The following is a 19,083-nucleotide window of genomic DNA, read 5'->3' on the forward strand; positions in this document are numbered from 1 at the left end:
CAGCATTAGAAATAGTTAACCACTTCCATACCGGCATATAGTTATGACGCCTGCAGGAACACTCTCCCACCCTGGGTCATATGACGTCCTCTACTTCTCGCCGCTACTGCAGGAGCCCGCAGCGCAGGGATCAGGCATGTCCACATCCCATTCCCCGATCAGGGTAAAGAGCTAATGAAATTGTCTTTACCACATTACTGGCTTTTAATATTATTATTATTATTATTTATACATTTTTTTTTTTTTTTTTTTTTTTTTTTTTTACCACTTCAATACTGGGCCTATTCTGGCACTTCTCTCCTCTCCTACATGTAAAAATCATAATTTTCTCTTATATTCACCAACACAGCTCCTCTTAGCCATTGGGTTGTTTGCCTTATTACTAGGAATTAGTTGTAACACAACACTCAGAACTCTTAGTTCCGCCCAGGGGCCGGTCCCCTGGGCAGCAACCCTCCAGTCTGCTAGACAGGCTTGAGTTTTATTTTGCCTAGTGAAGGAGAAGGACCTAGGAACCCTGCGGGCCCATCAGTCCGTGCTTTTTTTTTTTTAATGCAGAAGCATAATTTTTGCGCAAGATGAATGATCCTGTGATCTACTATCAACAGCTGGCTGGCTGACAGGCTGGATACCCTTATCCTTGTAGTCTCCCCAGTCCCCTCTCTGGGGAGCTGCTGCATGTGGCTGCTGAGCGGTGTGTGTGTGTGTGTGTGTGCCTATACAGGGGCTCTCCTGGGGGGGGGGGGGGGCTCTCACCTGTGTAGGGGGGGCTGCGCTGCCTAGCTGTGTCCTGTTTTTCATGCCCCTGGAAGGTGTCTGTGAGGTTTTGCTGATGTCTTGTACAGCGCTGTGTTGACTGTCATCATTTTCTTTCTGTTCCTCATGGAGCTGCTTGGCGGCCATTTTATGTGTGGGCAAGGGCAGCATGCTTTCCTGGGCTTCAGTGGCCATTTTCCTAGTGATCTCCTATACAGGACACTGGCGGCCATTTTCTGGAAGCCTGAACACTTTTTTTCAGTGTTTCTCTAGCAGCAGCATGTGCTTATGTGCTCTCACAGCCATTTTCCCTGTGTTTTATGTCTTTGTACTGGACGCTGGGTGGTCATTTTATTGATGCCTGACCACATTTCAGAGCGGTTTTGCGCTATTTGCAGTGGCTGCCACCGACACAGCTTTTGGTTCCTCTGCACGACACAGCTTTTGGTTCCTCTGCACCTGGGAGTCCACTGGGACTACAGGCACTGCTTGTGGGATAGTGCAGAACTCCTCAGGGTGGCGAGTCCAGCGGGGAAAGAGCCCCTCAGCCAGCGGCAGTAAGGAGGGTGGGACTGTCACTATCCCAAGTCCCCTTCGGGTGGCAGACGGGGTAGAGTCAGCATGGCTTCAGAAACTGGTGTCTTCCCCCGAAATCCAGGCAATTGCAAGCGGGTCACCTGCAGACTGCGCAGTGCCCATGGACACCCTGACGGCGGTCCTCAATAAGTTTTTTGCCAATATGGAGGCGGTGCGTGGGAAGAAAGGTGCACTAAAGCCCCCCCCTCTGGGGAGAGCGCTGATGCAGACTCAGGTCCTGCTGAGGCTGGTGACCCCTGCTCTGTTTTGTCAGACGACACTGACCAGGACCGTTCGGACAGTGAGGATGAGTCCCCGTCCGGGTCCGTGCGCAACAAAGCTATTGTTGGAGCACTTATCACAGCTGTGCGTGATACCCTGAAGATTCAGGAGCCAGCAGATCCCTCTGCTGATGTGTACCGGTCACCTAAGGTTTTCCCGTATCTGACGTATTTTGACGAGTTCATTTACAAGGAATGGGGTGGCCCGCAACTGACCTTTTTTTCGGTCCCCAAGTACATGGTGATGCGTTTATGCTTTTGAGGAGAGCCTTCTCAAAAAATGGTCGGCTCCTCCGGTCGTGGACCCCCAGTATCCAGGTTAAATAAAGTAACCATGATCCCAGTTGAGGGGACTCCTGCATTCAAGGATCCCACAGACATGAAGGCCGAGGCAGTGGCTCGTTCCTTGTTTACGTTTGTGGGGTCCGCCGTGCGACTAGTACTGGCATCCGCACTTGTGTCGCAGACACTGACTGAGTGGGCAAAACTTTTGCACCACGAATTGGGAGAGCAACAGGCTTCTCCTGTCTGCGTGGAACTAGCAGACCAACTAGTGCAAGTCCTTAAGTACGTCTGTGACGCGGCCCTGGATACTCTCCCTCTATTATCCAGGGCTTCAGTGTCAGCTGTGGTGCTGAGGCGCCTGATTTGGCTAAAATGCTGGTCTGCTGACCAGGCATCCAAAAAAGCCCTGACTGCTCTTCCCTTCCTTGGCGACTGACTCTTTGGAGCCTTCTTGGATGACATTATTAAAAATGCCACCGGTGGTTAGAGTACACTACTCCCACAGGCCAGGAAGGCTAAGGAGCCACGCTGTAGTCAAGGGCCCCCTTTTTTTTTTTTCCACTCACAAATGGCTTTTTCGTTCGCCCAGAGCCTTGACAAAACGTCCCCAGCCCGACAGGAAGACCACGGCTGGTCAAAAACTTCCCTGGAACCGCAAGCCTGCGAATAAAAGTGCTACTGCATGAATGTTTGCCTCCACCCATGTCTCGGGTGGGGGGTCGCTTTTGGGAGTTTGCAGCCCGGTGGTCCTCTCGGTTATACCACCAATGGGTCTGCGATCTGATTTCCACAGGCTACAAGATGGTTTCTCTCTTGGCCTCCAAACAGATTCTTCCCCCTCCAGCATACCCGTATCCCCGGCTCACTGAGAGGCCCTCTTGGGAGCAGTAAGGGACCTGCTGAATCGCGGGGTGGTTGTACCAGTTCTGGAATGAGAACGCTTCCAGGGATTCTACTCAAATCTGTTTGTGGTTCCCAAGAAGGAAGGGGTACTTTCCAATCTTGGACCTAAAAGCCCTCAATCACTTTGTAAAAGTGCAGAGGTTCAGAATGGAATCAGTTCGCTCAGTAGTCACTGCACTCCATCAAGGGGACTCCCTGGCGTCCTTAGACATACAGGATGCGTACCTGCACATACCCATATGACTTCGGCATCAAAAAATTTTGCAGTTTGCAGTCGGAAGCCCACTACCAGTTTGTGGCTCTTCCTTTTGGTCTGGCATCAGCCCCCCAGGTCTTTACCAAGGTATTGGCCCCAGTTTTGCCATTGCTACGGCAATGTGGGATCGCGATCGTGGGATACCTAGACAATCTCCTCCTGAGGACATCTTCCGCCTCAGAATTAGAGGAGGATGTGGCGATCACCATGTAGACCCTGCAAGAATTTGGGTGGCTGTTGAACCTAAAGAAGTCTGTACCGACCCAGCGTCTGTAATACCTAGGCTTGCTGCTGGACTCCATGGAAGCGAGAGTGTTTGTTTGTTTCTCCCTTCAGACAAATGGCAGACTCTCAGATCCACGGTCAAACTGTTGATGAACCGCAAGTGGTTGCCGCTCCAGTTTTGCATGCGAGTACTGGGACTCATGGTAGCCTCCTTTGAGGCAGTACCATGTGCCCAGTTCCACACCAGAGTCCTGCAGAAGGAGATTTTGGTGGTTGAGGTCCCCGTTGATTGTCTGGAAATTCGTTCCTACTTCTGAAGTGGACAGTGATCACAATGGACGCCAGTCTATCCGGCTGGGGTGGAGTGATGGGGGTTCAGTCGGCTCAGGGCCTCTGGTCGACGGAAGAATCCAAGTTGCCGATCAATCTGCTCAAATTGGGAGCAATGAGGCTATGCCTCTCCACATGGTCGATGAGACTGCAAAGGCATTCTATCAGGATCCAGTTGGACAACGCCACTGCAGTGGCACACGTCAATCACCAAGGGGGAACAAGAAGCTCACATACTTAGATGGGCAGAGCGACACGTACCAGCCCTGTTGGCCATTTACATCCGGGAGTGGAGAACTGGCAGGCGGACTATCTGAGTCGACAGATGCTGGACCCAGGAGAATGGGCATTGCATCCGGAGATTTTCAGGTTACTGTGCCTGAAGTGGGGCACACCAGACCTGGATCTTCTGGCCTCCCGTCTCAATCGGAAAGTGCCAAGATTCATGTCCAGGACGAGATCCATGGGCAGACGCGCTGGTGGCTCCGTGAGATCAGTACCAGCTGATCTACACCTTTCCTCCACTGAAACCGTTACCACGCCTGCTTCGCAGAGTGGAAGCCGAGGGGATCCCAGTGATACTGGTTGCCCCAGATTGGCTTCAGCGTCCTTGATACGCAGACCTGGTGCGTTCTGGCGACTGCCGTTGCGAGAGGACCTTCTGTCTCCAGGTCCAATTCTCCATCCTGCTTTAACGGCATGGCTATTGAGGGCCAGGTGTTGAGGAACTGGGGTCTGTTGGACTCTGTGATCCCAACTATGTTAAGGGCATGAAAATTTTCTTCCCGGAAGATATACCATCGTACCTGGAAGCCCTACATTTCCATTTGTGAGGAGAAAGGATGGCATCTGCGCTCCTTTTCTATATCCAGGATCCTGCTGTTTCTTCAGCAAGGAGTAGACCGGAAATTGGCGCTAAGCACCATTAAGGGGCAAATTTCAGCCTTGGCTGGCTTATTTTATTTTTTTTTTCCCAGCGACCCCTGGCGTCTCACTCATTAGTGAGTACCTTCATTCAGGGGGTACGACATGTAGTCCCTCTGGTGCGTCCACCGTTACCCCCATGGGATTTGAACCTGGTGTTGGCGCTTCAAAAACCGCCGTTTGAAAATATCAGGGAGATTTCCCTGTTGACTCTTTCCCAGAAAGTGGTCTTTCTAGTAGCCATCACCTCGGTCAGGAGGGTTTCGGAACTGGAGGCTTTGTCATGCAAGTCGTCTTATCTGGTTATCCACAAGGATAATGTGGTGTTGCCTCCGCAACCATCTTTTCTGCCGAAAGTGGTCTCGGCTTTTCATATCAATGAGGACATTGTATTACCATCTCTGTGTCCTAAGCCAAAACACCCTAATGAGGTGGCCCTTCACGCTCTGGACATGGTTTGGGCTCTAAAGGTGTATTTGTTGGCCACTGCTCCCTTTCGGAAGTCAGATTCACTGTTTGTTTCGGTTGCTGGTCCAAAGAAAGGCATGGCGGTCTCGTCGGCCACCATTTCCAGGTGGATCAGACAGATTGTAGTGCAAGCCTACGCCTTAAAGGGGCAGGTGCCCTCCTTTCCAGTCACGGCCCTTTCCACAAGGAGAGGAGGTCTAGTGCTAGAATTGTTGCACATGCTCTAACGCACGCGGCGATAACTTACGTGTGGTTTGAGCGGTGTTTACATATGTGGACGAGACTTGCGTGCGTGTTCGCTTCTGAACGCGAGCTACCGGGGACAGGGACATTGTGTGGTTTGTGTCATTTTTATTCCTATTACAAGGAATGTAAACATCCCCTTGTAATAGGAATCTATTGTGACAGGTCCTCTTTATGGGTAGATGCGGGGTCAATAAGACCCCCGCATCTCTCCTCCAGGCTGGAAAGCATGAGATTGTGAAAAAATTTTTTCGCAATCTCATGCTGACAGCCGCAATGTTGTGCCCGGGCCTCTGACGGTCCTAGATGACTGGTGACCATCTGGTCACAGGAAATCTTTTTCCGGTGCCAGCCGATTCTTTCTCCGGGCCCCCGATGGCACGGGAGAGCCTGGAGAAGCACCGGATGGCGCTATGATCGCTCTTATCGTGCACAGAAACGCCAGCTGGAAAGAATATCTGAACGATGCCTGTAGCTGCAGGCATCATTCAGATATCCTCGTACAAAGTTAAGGATGTCATACGACGCCCTAAGGTATTGAATTGGTTAAAGGGTCCCTGTGTGTACACAAGCACACAAACGTGCATGTAGGTCCCACACACTTGTGTAAACTGTGAGTGCACCAGACCTCCTGTTTAACTCTAAACTGGTAACCTGTAAAGGCTTTTAAAGCGTTACCTATGGATATTTGTTTTGTAGCTTGTCATCATTACATGGACATGAACAATTTTAAAGTTGGGTATCCATTTTCTCTGCATAACAGCTTTTATGTTTTACAAAAAAAAGCGGGGGGGGGGGGGGGGTTTATTGTGTTTTTGTGTGCAATAAAATTCATTAGTGATTTTGTTTTTCCTGAAAATCTGCATATGATGAACTGCTGTGCGAATATTGTCGGACCATAAAATAATTGCAACAAGCACCATTTTATAGCAATACGTTTGCTTTCACAAAATATATAGTTTAATTAATTTAAAAAAAAATCACCTGAATATGAATCTGATCTGGATAGATGGATTTCCTACTCCTCTGTAGACCATACTGCTGTAGTCGGTTGAAATTTTAACCACCAGGATTGCTCTTTAGTGGTACAAATGCACGGTACAATAACAGCAGGTATCGGGATGGTACAAATCTTCAGAATGAAGTACAAACACATGTGCATAGACCACATATATCCTTAAGCAGGCCAGAACAGTAAACAGGTGCAGTAAAAGGTATAACCCAGGACATGATGAAAAGGGAATCTTCAAAGATAAACAAAGGTCTGGAGGACAGGACGTATGACAGAGCCTTTCCTTGTTGTCCTGTATACCCTACAGTGCAAGCTCTGGAGAAAATGGAAGGAATAGTTGGAGATGGTTATTAAGATCAAAGCTTTGTGTCCTAAGCTGTCAGTCTAGGGCAGGTACAGAAAAATTCATTATGTTCCACCATATGAATGGCAGTGTGAGGAGTCGGGAGACCTTTTGAGGGTAGAATCTGTGCAAACCTCCTGAAAAATATTTTGTCGGAATCAATTTATCCCATGGGAAAGTGGTTTCAAGCTTGTTATCGTCAAAACATTCCTAACAGGACTTCCTATCAAAAGTTGAAATTTTCTTTTGTAAAAAAAAAAGTTGAAATTTTAGTAGTACACCTTGCTGTATTTGAGCCCACATAATAGCCAAAGATGTTTATCCAAGGTGCGATTATTGCTAACTAAAAACTACCACCCAGTGATTACTTGATATATATCATTGGCAATTTTCGACAGTCTGTACTGACGAAGAAAAAAATTGATTTCAGCCTAAATGAATAGTGGAACCCAGAATTTCAATAAGGAGCACAGCATGCTGGGTAGCTACAAGTCCAAGCTTCAACCTACCGTTTAACTTAAATTTTTTACAGCTACTGAATTTGACGTAAAGTATCTATCTCTACTTTTTGTGAAGTGGGGGATTGCTAGTCTCTTGGCTTTTTGAGATTTTTCTTTACTGTTGCAGATTCTCCCCCTATTTCCTGTCTTGTTAAAAGGCCATCCTCAGAACAAAGTGAGGGGAAATCTTTCTGATGGCAACTGTACACACTACAATGGTACAATCTTTGTACTATCAGCTTTAGCTTTACCAAAAATATGTGATCAGGACCTACCCAGCTAGCCAGTCAAGTAGGTCCTTGCACTACATACTTTATGCAATCTCCTTTAGAGCTACTATATGAGACTGTAAAGTGTGGGGTAAACTTTAGATTTTACCAACTATAGTGGATATAAAAAGTTTAACACCCCTGTTTAAATGTCAGGTTTCTATGATGTAAAAAAATGAGACTAAGATAAATAATTTCAGAACTTTTTCCACCTTTTAATTTGACCTATAAAACTATAAACTGTACAACTCAGTTGAGAAACGAACTAAAATCCTTGGGGGGGGGGGGGGGGGGGGGGTAGAGAGTAAAAATTGAATGTGGTTGCATAAATGTGCACACCCTCTTATAACTGGGGAAGGATGTAGTTAAGAATTCAGCAGTTGCTTTCAAAATCATGTTAAATAGGAGTCAGTACATGCCTGCTATTGTTTAAAGTGCCTCTGATTAAACCCAAAGTTCAGCTGTTCTAGTAGGTCTTTCCTGACATATTTTCTTAGTCACATCCTACAGCAAAAGTAATGGCCTGCAGAGAGCTTCCAAAGCATCAGAGGGATCTCATTGTTAAAAGGTATCAATCAGGAGAAGGATACAAAAGAATTTCCAAGGCATTAGATATACCATGGAACACAGTGAAGACAGTCATCATCAAGTGGAGAAAATATGTCAACACTGACATTGCCATCCAAAATTGATGAAAAGACGAGAAGAAAACTGCTCAAGGGAGGCTGCCAAGAAGCCTACAACAACATTAAAGGAGCTGCAGGAATATCTGGCAAATACTGTCTGTGTGGTACATGTGACAATCCCCTGTGTTCTTCACATGTCTGGGTTATGGGGTAGAGTGGCAAGACGGAAGCCTTTATTTACGAAGAAAAACATCCAAGCCCAGCAAAATTTTGCAAAAACGCATCTGAAGTCCAAAAGCATGTGGGAAAATGTGTTATGGTCTGAAGAAACCAAGGTTGAACTTTTTGGCCATAATTCCAAAAGATACGTTTGGCGCAAAAAAAACACTGCACATCACCAAAAGAACACCATACCCACAGTGAAGCAAGGTGGTGGCAGCATCATGCTTTGGGGCTGTTTTTCTTCAGTTGGAACAGAGGCCTTAGTCAAGGTAGAGGAAATTATGAACGGTTCCAAATATTGGCACAAAACCTTCAGTCTTCTGTTAGAAAGCTGAAAATGAAGAGGAACTTCAGCTTTCAGCATGACAACAACCCAAAGCATACATCCAAATCAGCAAAGGAATGGCGTCACCAGGAGAAGATTAAAGTTTTGGAATGGCCCAGACCTGAATCTGATTGAAAATCTGTGGTGTGATCTGAAGAGGGCTGTGCACAGGAGATGCCCTTGCAATCTGACAGATTTGGAGTGCTTTTGCAAAGAGTGGGCAAATCTTGCCAAGTCAAGATGTGCCATGCTGATAGGGTCATACCCAAAAACACTGAGTGCTGTAAAAAAATCAAAAGATGCTTCAACAAAGTATTAGTTGAAGGGTGTGCACACTTATGTTACCATATTATTTTATTTTTACTTCCCTCCACCTAAAAGATTTCATTTTATTGTTCAAGTTGTACAGTTTATAGATCACATTTAAAGTTGTAAAAAGTTCTGTAATGATTTTAATCCTTTTTTTTTTTTTTTTTTTTTTTTTACACCACACCTGACCTTTTAACAGGAGTGTGTATTTTTTTTTTTTTATATCCTCTGTATGCAGTCAAGGTTTTCCTGATTGGATACAGATTGGTTAGATTAGGTAGGTCGCATTACATAGTTTTAGTAAACTAAAGTTAATAGTACAAAGATTGTATAGTCCGGTTGTAATCGTAACCACTTTAATACCGGACGCTTTTACCCCCTTCCTGCCCAGGCAGTGCTGTCCCACTTTGGCAATTGGTCATGCAACACTGTACCCAAACAAAATTTTTATCATTTTGTTCACCCAAATTTTTTTTTATATACTGTCTCCAGTGTAGTACATTGTCATCACTAACCGGTGACCGTATGGGAGAAAAATTACTTGTGTAAAAAAAAAAAAGAAAAATCTTAATACACTTTGACAGAGCAATATCACGTTACCAAAGTAACCTTGTACTACTCTGGGGAAGTGATCAGATTTATTTATTTTTTTGTTTTTTGAATTTCATTGCTATAAGCAAATGAATGGAGCTTGTTTTTGTTGTGATTGGCCACAGATGGGCTGCAATTGGCCTAGTCTGTACCATGTGATCACTGACCAATCGCAGCAACACAATTGTATGCAATGGATGGCTTGAAAGGAAGCCATTCAATGTTTACAACTGTCATATGACCTGCTGTGATTGGTCACCATATAGTTCCAGCAGCGGGCCAGTACAGTGATCCACCATCAGCTCTGTCCCATGGACGCAGCCAGTAACAGATTGTGCTGCAGCGTGGCACAATCTGGATGTTGCATGAGAGAGGCCGCCCAGCTTTCAATTTACTATAGGCGGGAATTGGTTAAAAAAAATATATTTTGTATTGATTTTCTCGATTCTGCATAGTTTTCATGTCGTATCACACATTTTACATGTTTTATTGCCTGCTGAATAACCTCTTTATTTCACACAGGAGAGAAAAGAAAACTGTCAGACAGCCTAACCATAGAGGATGCAAAGAGAATCCGGGTTATGGGTGATATTCCTATGGAATTGGTGAATGAAGTTATGCTAACCATCACTGACCCTGCCGCCATGCTGGGTCCAGATGTAAGACCCGCTGATACAAAATTTTGTTAGTGTGTGTTTTTATTTAAAACATTTTTTTTTTATATAATGTTAACCTCCTCGCGCCCGCCCTATAGCCGAATGACGGCCGTAGAGCAGGCGCTTTCGTCCGGGAGGCCGTCCCTGGACGTCCTGTTATTTACTTCCGCAATGCGCGCCGCCGCGGGCGCGCATCGGGGAAGTTCTGTTTTTGCCGTGTCTCCCGGAGACAGGAAAACACAGATCGCTGTAAACGGGCAATCACAGCGGGCGTTTACAGCGCGATCGGCGTGTCCAATGGGAGATGATCTCATATGTAAACATATGAGATCATCTCTCAGCGCCGCTCTCCCTCCTCACACAGACAGCGTGTGAGGAGGGAGAGATGGATGGCTGCAGCGGCCGTAAGTGTAAAAAAAATAAATAAAATAAAAAAAAGTGCCATCCTGCCCCAGTGCCATCCGCCCCAGTGCCACCTGTCATCAGTGCCACATAGTGCCACCTGTCATCAGTGCCACGTATTAGTGCCACCTGTCAGTGCCACGTATCAGTGCCATTTGTCATCTGTGCCACCTGTCGGTGTCACGTGCCATCTGTCGTCAGTGTCACGTGTCATCAATGCCACTTATCAGTGCCATCTGTCATCAGTGTCATGCGTCATCGGTGCCACGTATTAGGGCCATCTGTCATCGATGGCACGTATTAGTGGCACGTATTAGTGCCATCTGTCTTCAGTGCCACATATTAGTGCCATCTGTCATCAGTGCCACGTGTCATCAGTGCCACGTATCAGTGTCACGTGTCATTGTCCCGGTGCTCCAGGGCCTTCAAAAGTGTAATAGGTAGTCAACAAGTTAGATGTGTAATTTATTCTCCTAGAACACGTGACGGCGCTCCCTGCATGTTGGGCCTCTCTTGTGGCCAGGCTGTGAAAAAGTCCCACATGTGGTATTGTAATACTCAGGAGGAGTAGCAGAATTTATTTGGGGGTGTCATTTGTGGTATACACATGCCATGTGAGAAAAATAACCTATTACAGTGACAATTTTGTGGGAAAAAAAAAAAAATGAAAAATCTTAATTTTGCAAAGAATTGTGGGAAAAAAATGACAACATCAAAAAGCTCACCATGCCTCTTAGTAAATACATTGGAATGTCTACTTTCCAAAAAGGGGTCATTTGGGGGGTATTTGTACTTTCCTACTTGTTCGGGTCACAAGAAGTGAGATAGGCCACCAGTACATCAGATGTGATCAATTTTGTGCGATTCGCACCACAGCTTGTAGACTCTCTAACTTTCACAAAGACTAAATAATATCCACTAATTTGGGTTATTTTTACCAAAGACATGTAGCAGTATAAATTGTGGGCAAAATTTATGAAGAAAAATTTATAATTTGCATAATTCTGTCACAGAAACAGAAAAATATGTGTTTTTTTTTTTCTAAATTTTCGGTCTTTTTTCATTTATAGCGCAAAAAATTAAAACCCCAGAGGTGATCAAATACCACCAAAAGAAAGCTCTATTTGTGGGGAAAAAAAGGACAAAAAATTAATTTGGGTACAGTGTTACATGACTGAGTAATTGTCATTCAAAGTGTGAGAGCACCGAAAGCTGAAAATTGGTCTGGGCAGGAAGGGTGTTTAAGTGCCCAGTAAGCAAGTGGTTAATATATGAATTGTTAGGAGGATAAATGCCTATGCAATAGCTATTTCACGCATCCTATCTTGACCTATGAAAAAATCAACACAAATCGCCTATATCTAGGTGTAGGGATCTTAATAATTAACCACTTCAACCCCGGAAGGATACCCACTTCCTGCCCAGGCCAATTGTGAGGTCGTGCGACGTTGTACCCAAATGAAATCTGTCCCTTTTTTTTACCCCCCACAAATAGAGCTTTCTTTATGTGGTATTTGATCACATCTGCAGTTTATTTTTTGCACTATAAATAAAAAATTGAAAACTTTGGGAAAAAAACAATTTTTTACTTTTTGCTATAATCTCCAAAAAAAGTCTTGCGTTTTAGGCCATTATGTATTCTTCTACATATTTTTGGTAAAAAAAATCTCAACAAGTTTATATTGATTGGTTTGCACAAAAGTTATTGCGTCTACAAAATAGGGGATATATTTATGGCATTTTTTTATTTTCTTTACTAGTAATGGTGGTGATCAGCTTTTTTATTCTTTTATTTTTATTTTCTGGACTGCGACATTGCGGCAGACAGATTAAACACTTGACACTTATATTTGACATTTATGCAGTGATTAGAGCTAAAGATGGCCAATGATTACTGTATAAATGTCACTTGCAGGAAAGGGGTTTTATATATATATATATATATATATATATATATATATATATATATATATATATATATATATATATTATATATATTTAAATATATACAATAGGGGACGATCAAGGGGTTAAGTGTTCCCTAGGGTGTTATGCCTGCGGGGGGGGGTTGGGCGGGGTGGTCTGATTGGGAGCAGAGAGAGATCACTGTTTGCTAGGACCAGCAGGTCTCTCTCAACTTCTCTGAACGGGGATCTGTCAATGTAAACAGACAGATCCCGTGTGTCCCCTATAGCCCTTAAAGTGGCCAACCATACACCTACAGTGGTTTGCGCTGCCGTGCAAACCTCCTGCAGTATGACGGCGGCTGGTCGTCAAGCAGGTAAAGTATAAAAGACAGTAAAAATGCACTCACTAGATAAGTTGATCAAGGCTTGTCATAAACCCATATAAAACTCCATATGTTCACTGTGAGGCTGCAGAGCTCTGCATGCATCAGACTAGTTGTGTAAAAAATAAAGGCTTCAGTGCAAGCGCTAGACTCTTGAGTGTCCTGACGACAAAGTGAATAAAGTCACAGTATCTGTAATCTGCCAAAGGAACGGTTAATCTGTACAAGAGCCATGCAGCTCCATAGGTCAGCGGGTCACTTGGGGCTCTGTTTTTTCTCTTTTTATGTGGCTTGTTGAAGCAGAGTTCTTGATGGTAGTACAGCTGTCAGGCTGGAACAAAACATGGCTATGGTTTGATAAAGGGGTACTCCTGACTGCCCTGAAGCATGTAGCCACATCCCCTCCACTTCCTGTCATCACCCAGCTGAGAGGGGTGTTGTTTGGAGCCACAGCCATCTTGCCACTTCTGAAAGCTGCTGATGCTTATGTTCCAGCTTAAAGGCTGGGTTCACACCGCTGCGGGGGGAGAACCGGATGTGATTCGCACAGCAAATCACATCCGATCTCCGTAGCGATGCGAGTTCAGCCATACAGATAGTATGGCTGAACTCGCAGCGGTCCCGCAGCAAACTCGCACGGGACCCTTTTTTGGGTCCGCAACGGAATCGGATCGCATGGGGGTTCACACCATGCGATCCGATTCCTGTGCGAGTCGGCAGATCGCACTGCGATATGCCGACGGATCTGGGGGTGTCATTAACATAACATTGACACCCCCAGCCGTCCGCATAGGGCAGTGTGAACTGCCGGCGGGAGGTATGCGATGCGGGAAAACGCCGCGGATTCGTGGCGTTCCCGCATCGCAGCAATGTGAACCTAGCCTAATGGCTGCACTTCATCAGGAACTGCAGAGCTCTACAGCCTTGTGGTGATCCTATGGAGGTCTATATGGTTCTTTGATAAGCCTTGATCCACTTTTATCTACTGGATACATTTTTTTTTTTTTTTTTTTTATAAATTGCTACACCTATGTAGGGGCGCCCTCTTGTGTTTTCTTTTATATGTGCATTAGGATTTTCTTTGGTATCTTATCTTGACATTCTTACATGCATTCCGGATGCTCCAGTTTCATTGTGTTTAACTTTTTTCTTTTTTTTTTTTTTTTTTTTTGTTCTGTAACAGACAAGTTTACTATCTGCTAATGCTGCACGAGACGAGACAGCACGCCTGGAGGAGCGCAGAGGAATTATTGAGTTTCATGTAATTGGAAACTCTTTGTCTCAGAAATCGAACAAAAAGATTCTTATGTGGCTTGTTGGCTTACAGAATGTCTTCTCGCATCAACTTCCACGGATGCCAAAGGAATATATCACGCGGCTCGTCTTTGACCCGTAAGTCTGCAGCATGGCTTTGACACTTGTATTTGACTCTAATGTCACCTGTAAACGAAATCTGTTTCTTTACTTCTATGCCTAAAAACATGGAATTGAAAGGCTACATTTTAGCATATACATGTAGCTTTGTTAAAAAGACCAAAGTTAATGTGTTTCTATGACCATGGATAATCTTAATAAAAAGCCAACACTGCATCATTATGATAAAGAAATAAACTTACTACCTCCATTTAACTTCTATAAGGACTTTTTTTTTTTTTTTTTTTTACATGGTGGTTGGAAGCGAGGGGGAAGAAGCTTATTGTATAAATCACAGCAAACTACTTTTTTTTAGAAAACTTTAAACAAAAGTCCTCCACAGATAAACCATAAAGAATCATAAAAGATCCATTGCTGGGTCCATTTCAATAGTGCTTGATCCACCACCAGAACACAATTAAATTTGCCGCTTACCAGACGGGCATGACCCCCCACTACAGAGGGTCACAAAAGGCCTTTGGATATAAACACGTCTTCCAGCCTACCGGCTTGCCACGCTGGAGATTTACAATCTTTCACTAGGCTGCTTTCCGCATGTATGGACACACACAGGGCTTTGATGCCCCCACCCTGAGTCCCTCTGGATCTATAAGAAAGACCCCTGGGAGTGTTTACTTCATAACCCTTATTTGGAGTGGTGACGCAAGGAGAACACTAAGGACCCCTCTAGGCTGGAAGAAGTGTTTATATCCAAAGGCCTTTTGTGACCCTCTGTAGTGGGGGGGTCATGCCCTTCTGGTAAGCGGCAAATTTAATTGTGTTCTGGTGGTGGATCAAGCACTATTGAAATGGACCCAGCAATGGATCTTTTATGATTCTTTATGGTTTATCTGTGGAGGACTTTTGTTTAAAGTTTTCTAAAAAAAAGTAGTTTGCTGTGATTTATACAATGACTTATTGTTCATACACTGGGTGTGTGTTTTGTGTAGAGTTTCTTTAGAGTCTATACTATTATAGGCATATGCTATGTGATTTTACACTGCAAGGAATGAGTGATTTTCATAGCCTGAATTTATAACTTGTATATGTATTTTGTTACTTATGACACAAGTGTATACTAATTTACGTGTAGAAGATACTAACTGTTCACGATTTTTTCCAATTTTTGCACAATTTGATGTTTATATGATTTAGCGCGGCTTAGTATTTTTCGTTTTGTTTTCCTGTATTTATGTGACACAGTTAAGCTGCAGCAAAATCTTTCTTATTTAAGAGCATCACATATGATTAATTTTTACGTTTTACCTTAGCGCAGTTTTTTCTTCCTTTTTTTCGGAAGAAGCTGATTGCTTTGAATTTTAACTATTTCCCATCCTTGGGAGATCTGTCTATCTATCCTTGACAGCAATTGGTTTTACCAAGATCAGCCACTAGCCGTGTGTGTGTGTGTGTTTGTTTGTTTGTTTTTTTTGTGCCGGCAATCAACTTTCAGGTACAAGTGATCTATGCAGCTCTACAACCCACTTGATAGCTTTTACAAGGCTTGGAAAACTTGATTTTGATAAATGGCTGCGCAAATATTGTGAGGCATAAAAAATTCCAACAAAATATACAAAAAATAAAAGCAACACATAGTTTTTTTTTGTTTTCCAGGGCCTTTGCTTTCAGAAAATGTGGTGACTGGGTGTACTGCCCCTTTTTTGACAATGATACTTTTTGCATGCAGAGAAAGAAAGTGAGGTGATTGGAATTTCAGAGTTAAGCTTGCTGTTACTCATTTGCTTTGTCATTTTGTGAGCTTTGAAAAACTGATCTCTGGACATAGCATTTCTTTCCCTTCATACTTTCTTTTCTCTTTTCACAGTAGTACTTCCTACTTAGAATTTTTTGTGTACTTGACTCATGTACTTTAGCCTGCATACAAAAATAGTGCAAGGGTGGGTACTCTCTAGTGTGTGGAAAGTAGTGGTGTAGCAAGTTCTATGTTTTTTGTTATGCTTTAGTACTAGCTCTAACTCCGACTAATCTGTTTATAGAATTACTGCAAATAATATGGAGCTCAGGGCATAGTCCTCAGCATTTTGAATAAGGACTAATTATCTTGCATCAGGAACCGCTTTTAGGGATCGCTGCTGTAATTCAACTTATGGCATCCTTAGGAAACTAAGGACAGTTGAGCTAATTGCACAGGATGGGCAGGTAGGGAGTGGTATTGGTGTGCTGCATTTTAAAAAAATAGTGCACGCACCTTTTTTTTTTTTTTTTTTTTTTTTTTTTGGTGTGTTAGGCAGTCCATTAAAATCGAGTTCTGCGTAAACTGTCGGCACTATTTAAAATCCTGTATTATTATAATAATAATAAACAGGCTGCCTTAAAGTGGAAGTCCATGCTAAAACTAATATCCCTGCATCTGTAGACACCCACGATTTAACACTAACCTATCTAGCCCTGTAAAGAAAAAAAAAAACAGTATCCATAACTTTTTATGCAGGCAGTCGAACAGATCCCATGCTGAGCTGTCGGCCGCGGCTTCACTGTGTAGGCGGGTGCAGAGGACAGATGACAACAGAAGCCCCATAGTAACTCTATGGGTTACGCCAATTCCTATTCATTTTACAGCCGTTGTCAGCCGTGTCCTCTGCAGAGCTTCTGCCGCTGGAGATTGGATTGGATCACCTTCAAAAAGGGGTATGTATACAGATTTATTTATTTATTTATTTTTTTTTTCTTTACAGTGCCTAGATAGGTTAGTGTTAGTTTGTGGATGTCTCTAGATGCAAGGATTTTTAGTTTTAGCATGAGCTTCCACTTTAATGAAACAAAGTTAATGCACCACAACAGTATGAATCCAGACAGTTGAGTGTCTACTAATTTAGTGATCCTCTGCACAAGCTTTCGTATTCCATTGACCTCCCAGGTACCCAAATAAAAGATGGTTACTTCAGACACAAATGACTAGACAGGTTATCACACTTTTATCCAAACTTCCAAGCTCCCATTGCAGCTGCAAATCTTTGCAAACATTCCGACCTATTGTATGTCCCATTTATACAATATTTTGTTCACTGTGGGTTCTCCAACATACTCGCCTTATATTGAAAATTGGGGGGGTGGATGCCAAAGACCTTTGTTCAAGGAACAAAAATCTACAATTAAATGCTTATCCTCAATCGACTCTAAAATGTAGGCACCAGCTCTGTGTTAACCATTTCCGGACCAGCAGCCGCAGTCTTACTGCGGCAGTTTGGTCCAGCTGCGCAAAATAAAGTTAGTATACGTTCCGTAATGATCTGATTTGATCAGTAACTGATCAATCCCCAGGCTCAGCCTAATGAAATCTGGTCTGGATCTGGTGATCGCTCCTGGCGAATAAGATCCTTCCCCTGCATGTGTAAGTGTAAACACAACAGGGGAAGTGATGTCATCTCTCCTTGTGTCTGTCTTTTCGTTCCAGACCGAGAGGAAAGGGCATTTAACAGTGAGTTGCACCAACAGTACACCACTGACACCAGGTCACATAGGCACACGATTCACCCCCCCCCCCCCCCCCCCAGTTTACCCCTTCACCACCTGTCACTTTGTCACCCAGTACAGCAATCTGATTTTTTTTTCTTTTCTGACCGCTGTTCTGGTGTTATTAGTGACAGAAATCAGTGTTGGGGTAATTTGGTCTTAGGTCCAGATAGGTCTAGGGACCCCCCCCAATTGAGGTTTTACCCCCTGATTGATTATGGAATTGGCGCACGTGGAACCGTGCGATCTAATCGCTGGGGCTTTCCCCAGCGGCTTGTAGAATCCTGACTTAGATGGGGGGAGAGCCTGCTTGAGGTGTAATAATTTGTTGGCAGTGAAGTGGAGGGATTCAGAAATGTTTTAGTTCTGTCCTCACTTCATGCAGACATTGCCGTCCAAATTCCTACGGCAACGAATACAACCTTAACATGGGAGGAGTGTACCTCAACGACCAGTTATTGGCACTGTACCTAATTGCCCGTAAGACCAATTTTGTCCAATACAAAGCTTCAGGACGGACTGGATCCTTCTTTAAATTCCAGGAAGAGATCGTCGGAGCCCTTCTGTTTCCAGACGGTGCTCTTGCCCAACTTCCAATCCAAATGCAGTGAGCCGGCTGCATGAGAGGCGTTTCCCTTTTGTCTTCCAAAGGTACCCCTACCCAAAGAAACCCCCAAAAAAGATGTTATGTCTGCAGCAAATGCGGATTTAGGCGCGACACCCACTTTTATTGTTCCTCCTGTCCTGACCAGCTTGGTGAATGCGTCAAACGCTACCACACATTAGTGGAGTTTTAGCGTAGGGTACAGCACCACAGGGTCTCAAAGATGTGATGGGCATCACATTTTGAGAGACCCTAATCTGCAGCGTTCGGTTTACAGTTGTTTTTTTTTTTTTTTGTTTGTTTTTATAAAAGTGAAAAAAAGCACAAAAAAATATAAAATAAAATCCAAAAATAGTTGTGGTTGTATTTTTTTCTTCTCTATTCTTTAAGTCCACTCTGTTTACTCACTATTGTTCTATATCTATCGTTCTCTCTCTGTTTTTATTTTTACTATGTTTTATTGTATTTGCTTTGCAGGTATGGTATGTTATACTGTAATGTTTGTTTTATTGTTAACCATCATTTGCTTAGCAGGTATGCCATTCAGCTGCAGCACGGGTTTATTTATCTTGACAGCAGCAGCGTTTGCTCCCATGATACATAAAGCTGTCGGAGGTGATTTTTCACCAAAAAGACCCCAATTTTTTCAAAAAAAAGAGTACCAATCACTGCCTATTGCTATCATAGGGGATATTTATATTCCCTGAGATAACAATAAAAATGATTTAAAAAAAAATGAAAGGAACAGTTTAAAAATATAATAATAAAAAAAAACACCCTTGCCCCCCCCCCCCAATTGA

At 43.7% G+C, this 19,083-nt stretch overlaps 1 protein-coding gene across 1 annotated transcript in view; it reads left to right on the forward strand.

The window, feature by feature from the left end:
- The window catches only part of KAT2A (lysine acetyltransferase 2A), a 101,008-nt gene that overhangs the window by 53,134 nt on the left and 28,791 nt on the right, over positions 1-19,083 (forward strand). Inside the window, exons 9-10 of the mRNA XM_077459542.1 lie at positions 9,967-10,103; positions 13,976-14,184. Of these exons, the coding sequence (XP_077315668.1) occupies positions 9,967-10,103; positions 13,976-14,184 (346 nt within the window). The remainder of the gene's footprint in view (positions 1-9,966; positions 10,104-13,975; positions 14,185-19,083) is intronic.

The sequence above is a fragment of the Lithobates pipiens genome, unplaced genomic scaffold, assembly GCF_037356315.1.
Source record: "Lithobates pipiens isolate NorthernLeopardFrog02 unplaced genomic scaffold, aLitPip1_a1.2 Scaffold_28, whole genome shotgun sequence".
Classification (NCBI taxonomy): domain Eukaryota; kingdom Metazoa; phylum Chordata; class Amphibia; order Anura; family Ranidae; genus Lithobates; species Lithobates pipiens.